The 12020-nt window shown below is 49.8% G+C and overlaps 1 protein-coding gene across 2 annotated transcripts in view; it reads left to right on the plus strand.

The window, feature by feature from the left end:
* EHMT1 (euchromatic histone lysine methyltransferase 1) overlaps positions 1-12020 on the plus strand; it is a gene marked incomplete at its 5' end in the record, with an annotated part of 123386 nt that overhangs the window by 87357 nt on the left and 24009 nt on the right. For both annotated transcript variants that reach the window (XM_082492695.1, XM_082492696.1), the window contains 7 exons: positions 1023-1143; positions 2862-2993; positions 5558-5703; positions 8516-8659; positions 10218-10444; positions 11154-11318; positions 11827-11909. In XM_082492695.1, coding sequence (XP_082348821.1) covers positions 1023-1143; positions 2862-2993; positions 5558-5703; positions 8516-8659; positions 10218-10444; positions 11154-11318; positions 11827-11909 — 1018 coding nt within the window. The remainder of the gene's footprint in view (positions 1-1022; positions 1144-2861; positions 2994-5557; positions 5704-8515; positions 8660-10217; positions 10445-11153; positions 11319-11826; positions 11910-12020) is intronic.

Here is a 12020-nt window from a genome sequence, read left to right on the forward strand (position 1 = left end):
AAGCAGCGTGATGTCATTGGTGTAAGCCACGTGGCGGGGCACAACTGAGCCCACGCTCGGGGACGGTTATCAGGGGCAGCGTAGACACGCCGTAGAGCTGCCCCGGAGAGCCAAGGCTCAGCGCCACCGTTGCCCGGCTTCGCTCACTGTGGTAACAGGGCATGGCGCAGCATCGGCTTCCTCCCAAGGTAGGCCATGAAGGTAGGGCCCGACCCAGCCGCTGTTAACGGTAGCAGGAGGTTTTTCGTAGGCTTTGGTGGGAGATGGATAAGCATTGGGAGATGGATAAGCATCAGGAGCTGGCAGTTTCAGTTCAAAAATGTGAATGTTATGATTGATGTGTTGAAGACTGCCTTACAGGGACGGGGTGCCCAATTCCCTGTTCCAGTGTTGACTTTGAGAACGCACCCCAGACAACTGTATTTTTTAAACCAAAACGCAAACCCTGTTTAGATCCATATGTGTGTCTGACTGTTTGCTGCATGACTGGTCCGTGCTGACGTGATAGCCTGTACCTTGGTGAGGGAGGGGGCTGGTATGCTGCTGCAGAGTTCAATTCCCTTGAGTCCATCCCAGCCCTGTAAGGTGGTGGCTCTTTAGGTGCAAGGCAGGTTTTTGTTGGCTTTTTTTTAGCATGACTGTGGAGCGATGTGAATATTTCACTTTGAAAAAAACCCACAGTTTTTCTGGGGAGAAGCTAAAAACGTGCTTGTGCCTGCATACTTGCATTGCTGTGCAAGGTGCTCAGCTACTACTGCGATGAGCGTGGTGTAAATGCCTCATGGAAGAGAAAGTGAAGCATGCACTATTGAAATGACAGGAAATACACCCACACGTGTGCTTGTGTTTCCTTTTTCCGTGCTATAAAGACATCTTAGCACCACTTGATTTCAAACCCCCAGTCCTTAAGGCCTTTTTGCACAACTCAAGCTGTGAGAAGGCCCTCTCGCATGGGCGCAAAGGACTGCTGGGACGCTGATACCAACATGCCTTACATGCACGTGGCCTCTCTGGTTATTCAGAGCTCGGAGTCCAGCATCAAGAAGAAGCTGCTGAAGAGGAAAGGAAAGACGGACAGTCCATGGCTGAAACCCACCCGCAAGAGGAGACGGAGGAATAAAAAGAAACAAGCCAGTGTGCTAGGTAACTAATTGTGTTTTGTTCCTTAACTACACAGAAATTAGCCTTCCAGGTGGAGGGGTGAGGTCCTGAGGTCCGTAAGGCAGTGGCTGTCTGCAGAGCTCGCTCTTCCTTCACAAGGATGGGCTGTGTGATAAACCAGGGTGTGAATGTGCCTCTCACTGGCAGTGACTGCCGGTGTGCACACTAACAGCGGGAGAAGTATGAGGTGGCTTTATACTTGGCATGCTGGAGGAACAGTTTTTTGTTCATGAGCTCCCTTTATTTTAAAGTATCCAAAAAGGACCTCATAGACTCATGATGATGTGGACTCATGTCCCATGAGCTCAGGGAGTGTGGTTGGATGCAGAAGGGAAAGGAAGAACCAACCCAAAGTGATGCTCAGTTGCTTTTGTATGGATGTCTGTCCAGCTGAGTGGAATCCGTGGGGTGTCTTTGCTTACTCTGAAAGCACCACAACATTTGTAATGAGCTACCTCTGGCCTACCTCATGGTGTGGATGTTGTTCAGGTGCTCATTCTTGTTTGACCGAAGTTACCCAGCACTCAAAAAAAGGTTTCAGTGGCCTTTGTCTTCTGAAAGCTCTGGGCTGGGGAGAGCCGGGAGTGCAGGCTGGATGTGATACTTCTTCAGGAAAGGTAACAACATGGGTAAAAAAAAGTGGATAGTCTCTGAAGTGACGCTGTGCCTTCAGCTTCCTTACTGAGGTTTCACACATCCATTGCCATCAAAGGGTTTATTCTTCTGTGTCTGCTAATTCAGTGCAAACAAGGCCATTTTTTGATCAGCCGATTTGTGGCTGCTTCTGAGCTAAATGAGCGTGTTTCAGCCTTTGGTCTGTGCCTGGCACTTGTCAGTCATCTGGCTTGCTCCTCTTCCTCCTAAGGCAGCCCCTTTCTCAAGAAGTAGTGGGGACCATTGAACCCTTTCAGAGCAAATAGCTGATTCCTAATTTCAGATACGGACTGGTTTCCCACCCCTTCAATAAAGGTGGCAACCGGCCCTTCAGGCTAACGCAAGTCTATTGGCCAAGCCCGAGTGGGAGAAGCAAACCAGGAGAGAAAGTGAAGCCAAGGGAGCATGAAGAGATTGACCATTCCCACGAAGGCTCCGAGGGGTCCCTACGCAATCTTCCCGGCGAGGGATCCCCCGCGCAATCTCTTCCCAGCAGCAGCGTTATTCACTTAGAGCCAGAACTTGGCTTTTACGGTTTTCCCTTCCCACTAAGTGGAATGTCACCTGTCTCATCCTCTTCGTGACATCCATGGTTAGCCAGCTCACTCTGCCTGGTTGGCGTGTACCCGGAGCCCTTTGCAGCGGGTCAGAGACAGGAGGACACGCTGAGCCCTGGTTTCATCCCTTCCTTGTGCCATTTACGTTTCTCCTGCCGATGCAGTACGGCAGCAGGCAGATGTGCCTTTCAGAGGCAGAACTTACTTATCTCTTGTATTCTTTTTTTTTTAGTTGTTACCTATTTAAATGGAAGTTGAAAATCTGTCTGATCAGCCAGGGAAGGAAACAGATCAATCGTGCCATATATATGCCCAGATGTTGCCTTTTCATAATTCTATGTGCATCTGTACTCATGGCCTCTCTGAGGAGCCTGCGTACAGCCTGCTCGCTTAAATATGGCCCTTACGCCTGCACGTGCTTGCCCGTGATTTATTTATTTTATTATTATTATTTTTAGCTGTGTCAATCCGCGTGTGTTTCCAATGTAGGTGCCGAAGCCTATAAACCATCGTTGGGAGGCAGAGAGGGCCCCGGCCAGGAGAACAGCATGGAGTACATGGAGGTGTCCCTGGATTCCCTGGATCTGCGGGTGAAAGGGATCCTCTCCCCACCGGCGGGAGGTGAGCGGGGGCGGCCGGACCGGGACCGGGACCGGGACCGGGACCGGGACCAGGGCGGGGGCGGGCCGGGGCTTTGTTCCGGCGGGCGCTGGCGGGGCGCGGCGGGGGCCAGGCTGCCCCCTGGCGGCGGCGGGGACGGCCCGGACACAGAGCGCCCGCCCGTCGCCGGGACCCGCGGGGACGGGGATGGATGGGGACAGGGATGGAGATGGGGATGGATGCGGGTGGGGATGGGATGGGGATGGGGACAGGGGTGGGTATGGGGATGTATGGGGATAGAGACAGAGATGGGGACAGGAATAGGGATGGGGATAGGGATAGGGACGGAGATGGGAATGGGGACGGAGGTGAGGACAGGGATAGGGGTGGGGATGGGATGACGATGGATGGATACGGGGACAGGGATGGGTATGGGGATGTATGGGGATGGGGATAGGGGCGGAGATGGGGAGAGGATGGGGATGGATGGGGATAGGGATGGAGATGGGGACAGGGGTAAGGATGGGGATGGATGGGGATGGATGGGGATGGGGACAGGGATAGGGATGGGGATGGGGATAGGGACAGAGGTGGGGACAGGGATAGGGGTGGGGATGGGATGAGGATGGATGGGGATGTATGGGGACGGGGATGTATGGGGACAGGGATAGGGATGGGGATGGAGATGGGGATAGGGACAGAGATGGGGATGGATGGGGATGTGGATAGGGACGGAGATGGGGACAGGGATGGGGATGGATGGGGGTGGGCATAGGGAAGGGGATAGGGACGGGAATGGATGGGGAAGGGATGAGGATGGATGGGGTTGAGGACAGGGATAGGGATATGGGGACCCCAGCTCGGGTGGAGAACGGTGACTCAGGAAGATGCCCAGCAAGGGGTCCAGGGTGCTGTCACAGCCCGCCTGTCCTGCTCTGCAGCTCCCCTCCATTCCTTGAAGGGTGCTGATTTAGCATCTCCCCAGTGCCCCCCGGCCCCAGCTAAGATCCTCTTGTCCCTCCTCTCCCCGGGGCTGAGCAAGCACTGGTTCCTGGGTGCTGGCCCTTGGCCACTGTTCCCAGTGCTGAACTTGCCTCGGGTCCAGCCCCTCCTGGCTGACCTGGATCCGTCCCTCTGTCTGTCCCCCATTGCTCTTTCTCTTTCAAAGGTTGTCTGGCTCTTTTGATAGAGACGCATCAAAGAGTGGGTGGGAGTGTTTGCCACCAGGGGAGGGTCAGGATGGACGAGGGATGCTTTCACTGGAGCATCTGGATGTCAAAAAGATTATGAAAGTGACAGCTTGGAAGGCAAGGAATGAGCTTTGTGATTTGTGGTCCTAGAAAAAGCTCTTAAACCCTTAAGATCTCGACAGGATTTTACATGAAAACTGCAAGGACTTTCCCTCTGCTTGTATGCCTTGAAATATCCCATCCCTTCTCTAGGCTTGGTCTTGCCACTTGTTGGCTAAAGGAAACCCCTTACAAGATGAAAGGGGCTTGTGCTCAGCTGATGGGGTTGTAGCCATGGGCAGTGTGCTGCGGGGGGAGTGCTGCCATTGCCAGGGCAGCTGAAGAGGAATCTCCCTCAGGGATGAAGTTAATCTTTGAAACTTTGCAGCAAGATAACTCTCCTCTCAAAAGGTTAAAAAATAGCAGCACAGTTCCTTCTCACTGGGACTCAATCCCATAGTAGGCTTGGGTAGGGACAGCTTGGGATGCTTCAGGGTGAACCAATCCAAAGGCGAATGTCTGAGGGCTTGTTTCTGTAACAAAAACGTTGCAAAGAGGTGTTACGACGGCCTAGAGTTAGAATAGGAGCGTAGGACTAAAAGCAACCCCTTTATCATTAGGCCAGTGTTTTGCAATCATGGGTTACCTAGTGATTGAGTTGAATCCAGGGGAGCCATGAGAACACTCATGCTGTGCCCCATACCTGGTGGTGAGCCCCCTCAAAAGCCATTATCCACCTGTAAATAAGTTTGAAAATGTTCAAAATCTGACAGAAAAGAGATGAGGAGAAGGCAAGAATGTCTGAGCATCTTGCCGCTTTCTTTTCCCTGGTTTGTTCTCTTTCCAAAATAAATAATTCTCGGTTGGCTGAGACCAAATAGTCCCAGGAATTTTGTTTTCCCATCTGTGTAATAAGCTTCTGCAAATAGAAGTTTGTGCTTTCCTGATCATCTCTATTTATCAGTCCACTGACTATTTAGATTTCCAGCTCCAGGGGGTTTCCTACAATTTTTCTAGTGCCAGAGCACAGTGTTTTGGGGCAGGTGGGGAGGAGAAAAAGGCTGATAAAAATCTCTACCTCATCCTGAGGTTTCTTGAGGTTTTCTCAGAGTAAACTGTTCTTAAGTTACTATTCTTGATTTTAGCACAGTTGTCTGTAGTGTGGCTGGACTTAGAAAAGTACAGGATGCTTTTGCAAACTCAGCTGATGTAATGAAGGGGTCGTTTTTACAGGGTTTAGATAATGCCTTTAAAGTGTTTCAGGACGTGGACTGGGAGGATGGGTGGTATTCATGGACTGATCCTTTCTCCTGGAAGAGAATTTCGGAGTTGATTTACTGGTCTTCTGCACTCCAGGTCTTTCCAATGGTCCTGAAGCAATGGAAGTAGATGGTCTTCAGGAAGTTCCCCTCTGTAGCTGTCGAATGGAAACCCCCAAAAGCAGAGAGATCACCACGCTAGCCAACAACCAGTGCATGGCCACGGAGAGCGTGGATAATGAGGTAGGAGCCTGTCTTTCAGCTTCTCGACAACTTTTCTGCTGAGGACAAAGACATAAAGAAAAAAAAGCTGTGCCAGGAACATGTGTCGGGTCATGCAGGGGCTCTGCAGCCTGCTAGACTGGGAACCCACTGGTGTGCGGGAATGGCGGGGCAAACATCCTACTTGCTAAGCTGAGGGCTCCAGCGTTCTGCGTGTATCGCACAATCGGGTCAAAGCCACTTGGAAGGGAGGAGGTGCTGCGGTCTGCTGTTGGAGAGGCGCTGGGTGGATCTCTCCTGCTTGTCCTGGCCTGTGCAGCTGGATCAAGTTGACGTAACAGACACACTTCAGGCCAAGTGGGCTAAAATACGTTAGCATGCATCAAAGTGAGAAAATCCAATCAGAGGAAGCTTGGAGCTGGTTTCCCTTGACTACGAAGGAGCTGATGCAGACCTTTCCCTAGCCAGCTCTTGAGTTTCGGGAACTTGGCATGCCCTCCGCTGGCTCAGTCTGCCCCAGCCTTCCCCTTTCCTCCTCCCCCAAGAGGCTTCTGTTACAAAGCTTCCCATGTCCTGGCAGCCCTGCGCAGCCTCCAGGTCTGACTGACTGACAACGATTACACTCGGTGCCTTTCAGTCGATCGCAGCTGGGCTAGTTGGGCTCTGCTGGTTCCAGAAGTGTGGAAATAAGTGGCAGAAGTGACTCCCTCCCAGAGTCTGGAAAGGCTGCGGGACGAGAACAGGCTGAGTAGATCCTCCTTTTACTGGGAGGCACTTGGGTTTCTTTTAAGCTTCAGCTGAGCCACAGTCACCCTGCAGCGCTCTGATACTTTCTGGTAGTAGGACAAGGAGTGAGAATATCCCTAGTTCTCCTGTAGAATCCTAGAATGGTTTAGGTTGGAAGGGACCTTGAAGATCATCGTGTTCCAACCCCCCTGCCGTGGGCAGGGACACCTCCCACCAGCCCAGGTTGCAAAGGGTGGATGGAGGGAGAAAGGGATAATCAGGTTTGCAGCCCAACTTGGCTTCTGTTAGTGCATGTTGGTACCTGTAGAGAAAGGAATTTCCAAAGCATGGCAAAATTGATTCATTAAAGACAGAACGCCCTGGAGACTTGTAGGAGAGAGGGGGACCCCAGGGTTTCTAAATAAACAGAAGGTGTATGAAAGGGTTCCTGCTTGTGCGTATGGTGGTTTGACAGTTCTGTCCCTGGATAAATCAGAGGGAGGAATAGCAAAGGCCATGCTTTATGTTAGATCCCTTTTTCATAATGGGATAAGTGACTCATAGATGTTAATAAGAATATTACACGTGTGAATAGTGGGTTCTCCAGACTGTCATGTCCTTGGAGAACGTTATAAATAGCTATGAGCACCCTGCTGCACTCTCTAATGGTTGGAAAATAGCAGTTAATCATTCTGTACTTTTTTAGAGTTTCTAACAAATAATAGTGTGACATAATAATGCAAGGACTTTCTGACATGGACAGTGCAGCTTTTCACCTGTTAATCAGATTTCCTCAGCTCATAAGTAAAAATCAATGGAAGGGTCCTCTCCTGCCAGCCCTGCAGCCCCTGGGGTCTCTGTGTTAACGGTGAGCAGTCTGGCCAAGGTGTCACAACCACAGGTAGACTTTGCAGCTGGAATTTGGGTGAGTTGAATCAGAGATGCCAGGGGGTGAGTGATGAGCTTAGCTTAAAGTCCATTCTCTTTTTCTGTAGTTGTGTTGATTGTGCAGGAGAAGTGGAGTTTTAAAAAATTAGAGAGAAAGTCTAGTTTTGTTGAGAAAACAGCAGCAAATCAAACCTCAGCTAGACCAGAGGGACAGTCTGTCGGTGATGAGCAGGCACTGTGTTCCTGACGGACTCCTCTGCTCACGGTGGCAGCGCACAGTAAACCGTGCACAGGTTTCGGTAGGGACGTTTCCTTGTAGCAGCCTTTCACGTTTATATCTCTGGTTTATAAAGGTCCTTTGCCAAGCATCTGGGGAAAGCAAGGTTATTCTCAAGAGGAACTTGCAGAACCCAGACAGGGTCGTGTCATGCTACCAGGCGGCAATGGGGATGTGAAAATGTCGTAGATGTATGAATGGGGGCAGCAGAAGGAAGCGCTGATCCTTCTGGCGCAGCAGAGCGAGTAACACTGGTTGGGAAAAGTGAACCCCAACTATTGAGCCTGCTGTCATTAACAGAACAAGGTGGTGCACGAGAAGACAGCTTTCTAAGCCCAGAGCTGTACATTGGTGAAATCCTTCGGAAAACATGCTCAAAATGTGACTTTAGCTGAGCTCTCGCGAAAGCCCAGCTATTCATCCCTGTGGTCTGGGCAGGGGCCAGTGCTGGAACCAGTACAGACGATAACTTCACTGGCGACGAAGAGCAATTATTTTTCCCTTTATTTTCCTGTGACTTATACTTCTGAACAGTAACAAGATTTAGTGCGTATGGTCTTGTTCTCTTGGTCACCGACACCCGCTCTTCCTGGCAAAAGGAGAGCGGCTGTTGTGTGAGTCAGGCCCATGGGACTGCCCCTTCCGCTGCTGCTTGGCTGTTGCATATTTCCAGTTACGATTTTTATTTTTTTTTTTCCCCCTTGCAAGGAACAAACAACTCGGGGTCCACATGCATGTTAGTTAGTAAATGATGCATTTCTTCCTGTTGAGAGCAGCTTTCACAGCTTCCTGCTGCACTGCTAATGCTATCTGGCACACATCTGAATTACCGTGAAAAAGCCAGGGCTCATCGAGGCAGTGTGCAAAAATCTTCCTCCGCACAAGCACAGAGAGTGTTTTGGTCTCCAGTAATTTCATTTCCTTTAATTTCTCCTGTTCCAGCTGGGCCGATGCACAAACAGTGTGGTTAAGTATGAACTGATGCGCCCGTCTAACAAAGTCCAGCTTTTGGTGCTGTGTGAGGACCATAGAGGGAGGATGGTGAAACACCAGTGTTGCCCTGGCTGTGGATACTTTTGCACTGCAGTAAGTCCGTGCTCTCAATCTAGGGAAGGGGGTACCTGTCGCAGTAGCTGGAAGAGCTGAAGGTGGAGATGGTACCTAAAGGGGTTTACTGACTTCCCGGCATCAGCTCCACCTCGTTCCACAGCATGTCAGGTGGTGTTTTCAACAGAAATGTGCACGAGGGTAGCTGCAATTGTCACCTTTATCTTCCTGGAGACCCCAAGGGGTGATACTGAAGGGTTTTTAATGGGATTTCACACAGTGGAAGTCTCGCCTTAGGAATTTCTTTGGAACGAGGGTGTTTTTTCTTTTTCTGTACAGATCAATCACATAAAAAAATTTTATTAGCTTGGTTTGTAAATGTACACAAGAGTGGTTCTGTCCCCCCGCCTGGTCGTGAGGGCTTAGGCGAGCAACCTGAGCGATGGCACTGGAACAAGGCAGTATTTGAGATCTCCTGCTCCTTCTTCCACCTCTGCCACCGAGGCTTTTAGTAGCGTTGGTCCAGTCCTTTAAGTCATTAGCATCCTAGTTTCCCTCTTGGTAAAGCTGAAAAGCACCAGTTGAGGGCCTCACAGGGTGATCGGGGGGCTTAATTGTCTGATGCTAGCGTTCTTCAAGATGACTAAATGAAGGATGCTACAGTAGTCTTAAGCGTTATTGTAATTGTAATAAATGGAGCCATCCAGGGTTTTCATGCTGAGTCAAAGATCATTTAAAAGATAAAATCCTCACAACCCTTAAACATGTTTTGCAAAGCTGAAATAGAGTTAATTAGATTGCTTGGGAGGACTGGGAATTCAGGAGAAGAATGGGTTTTAACTAGCCTGTCCTTACATGCTCGTACATCTCTGAGGGACATGTCGTAGTTCATACAGGTGAACCTGAGCGTGTTTGTCTGTGCTATCAGTCACCAATAACACAGAGCACAGTAGGGCATCAGGTAGCACTAATATCACAGGGCCATGAATTTTGGGGTACATTCAGTTCAGTTTGGAGAACTTTGCTGGAAAAAGAAAATAAGGAAAGTTGCCCAAGTCTGTTGAATGTGCAGTCAGCCACATTATTGGGGTTAAACAGCATATGGGGCTGGTCCAAGCAGAGAATTCTCATGCTTTAGGTTACATTGGGGTTAACAGCTGATTTAGTTATATTCATGTAGGTCCTCAAATGGTTTGTGCGCAGCTTTGTCAGGTAGTTTTAATGCTGGCTCAGCACACAGGTCTGAAGTTCTCTTTTCCAGTTTTGGGGGCGTCCGTACAGTACACTGGCACTTCTAGAAACATAAGCGAGAACTTCAAGCGTTAGAGGAAAGAGCTGAAAATTGGGACTTCTTGGTTCTGTTTCCCAAGTGCAATTAAAAAACTTGCTTTGCAGTCCCTAACCAAGTGAGTTTTTCCCTGGTTACCTTGGTTTTGTTCTCTTCTAAAGAAGTGGCAGTGCTTGCTTACTGTATTGGAAGCGCCAGGGACAAGAGTGGTGATGAATGAAGTATTTAAGAGATCTGCGGATGAAGCATGTAGAGCGGGTGAGGCACGTAGTGACCAAGGTGTGACTTTCTTCTCTGTGGTTTTTTCAGGGCACTTTCATGGAGTGTCAGCCGGAGAGCAGCATCTCCCACCGTTTCCACAAGAACTGTGCCTCCCAGGTCAACGACATGAGCTACTGCCCACACTGCGGGGAAGAGGCCTCCAAGGCAAAGGAGGTGACAATAGCAAAAGCAGACACAACCTCAACGGTGTCGCTGACCTACGAGCAGCAGAAACCAGCGGCTGTGGAGGGAAGGGCCGACACCACGACGGGGAGGTGAGCTTGGGAGCACGTGGTGATCTCAAACCTCATGCCAGAGCGTGCTTTGCGTTGGAATGCTTGTCCTCCTCCTGATGGAGCGAGGTGTTCTCTGGTCCTGCTCTGGCAAGCCAAACTCAGCTGCAGGAACCTGCAAGCATGTTTTGTGTTGCTCACTGTGTCAGAGAAGAGCGTGGCAACCACAGGGTGAGCTGGGGCAGAGGCTATGAAGGTAAGGAGGGGTTCAGGAGTTAAAACCATTCCTTCTTCTAATTGTTAGGGGTTGAATGATAGTGGAACGAGTTGATGTTGCCAAGTCTTCCAAGGGACAGGGAAATTCATGTGGTACCTAGCTGTAGCGCCAATGGGCTCTTTTTATAAGAGCATGAAAACGCAGAGGAGGACACAAATCAAGCCATCCCTGTGTTGAACAGTGCTCTGACTTCCCATCTGATCTGATCTTGTTTCTGGTGGCTTTTATGACTTGCCCCATGTTCCTGGGTTTCCTGTAGCACAGAGTACATCAAAATGTATCATAGGGCAGTGCAACTCCTTTTTTGGGGCAAGTTCTTACTGAAAAGGCTGTAAAATATATTGGTTTCTGTTTCGATTTCACTTACACTTATCTGCTTTTAAAATCCATTTCTCTTCCTCCTTTGGCATAAGATACACACTGTTGTGTATTTTTAATGGTTGTGCTTTGGCTGTGTCTCATTTTTCTCTTCAGTGGCACTGGGACGCGGTTGTCAGAGGAAGACAAGCCAGAAAGCTCAGCTGCTGAGGGGTTTGACATGGCTGGGTCTTCGGTTTTTCCAAAGCCTACTACTAGCCTGACCCAGGGACCAGTTAAAGAAACTCTGGAAAGTGCCCTGATTGCCCTGGACTCCGAAAAGTAAGAAAAAGACCGCTGGGTCTCTCCAGTTCCCAGGAAAGTCGCTTAACCTAGAGAAAACTGAGATTTAGCTTCTCTGGATCTCTCAGACCTTTTTTTGTTCACTTGAGTTTCAGTCATTTGTCACCCCCAACAGATTACTGATTCAAGAGAACAGTTATTGCTCCAAATGTCTTACTGATTTATCTGGAGGATTTAGTTTTTCACTGGCCCACCAACCACAGCTGTAACTACTAGGAGTTCCCGTTTAGAGTAGTAAGACCTGGAATTTGTTGATGAGCAGCACTGAATAGATGGGGCCCTCATGAGAATAAGGCTGGCTGCGGTTGGAGCTGGAAGTCTGAAGATCTCCTTCTGGAGAGTTGTTGTTCTTGTGTGTTGCTGACGCTGTGGAGCTGTACCATGGGAGCAGACTTTGTCATGCACATGGGGTAGCGGTGAGGTGGGGTGAAATTCTGGGAATGTTTTCAGTGAGTATTAATTACGCCTCTTTTCCCCACTCCTGCAGACCGAAGAAGTTACGGTTCCATCCAAAGCAGTTGTACTTCTCTGCAAGGCAAGGAGAGCTGCAAAAAGTCCTGCTTATGTTGGGTAGGTGGCTCCTTCCCAGGACATTGCGCGTCTGGCAGTACTCCCAGCTCCTGCCAGGCAGCTGCCAGAGTCCAGTTCCCAGCATGGCAGCACGTCATATTCCCCACTGCC

This window comes from Vanellus vanellus (assembly GCF_965231255.1).
Source record: "Vanellus vanellus genome assembly, chromosome: 18".
Taxonomy (NCBI): Eukaryota; Metazoa; Chordata; class Aves; order Charadriiformes; family Charadriidae; genus Vanellus; species Vanellus vanellus.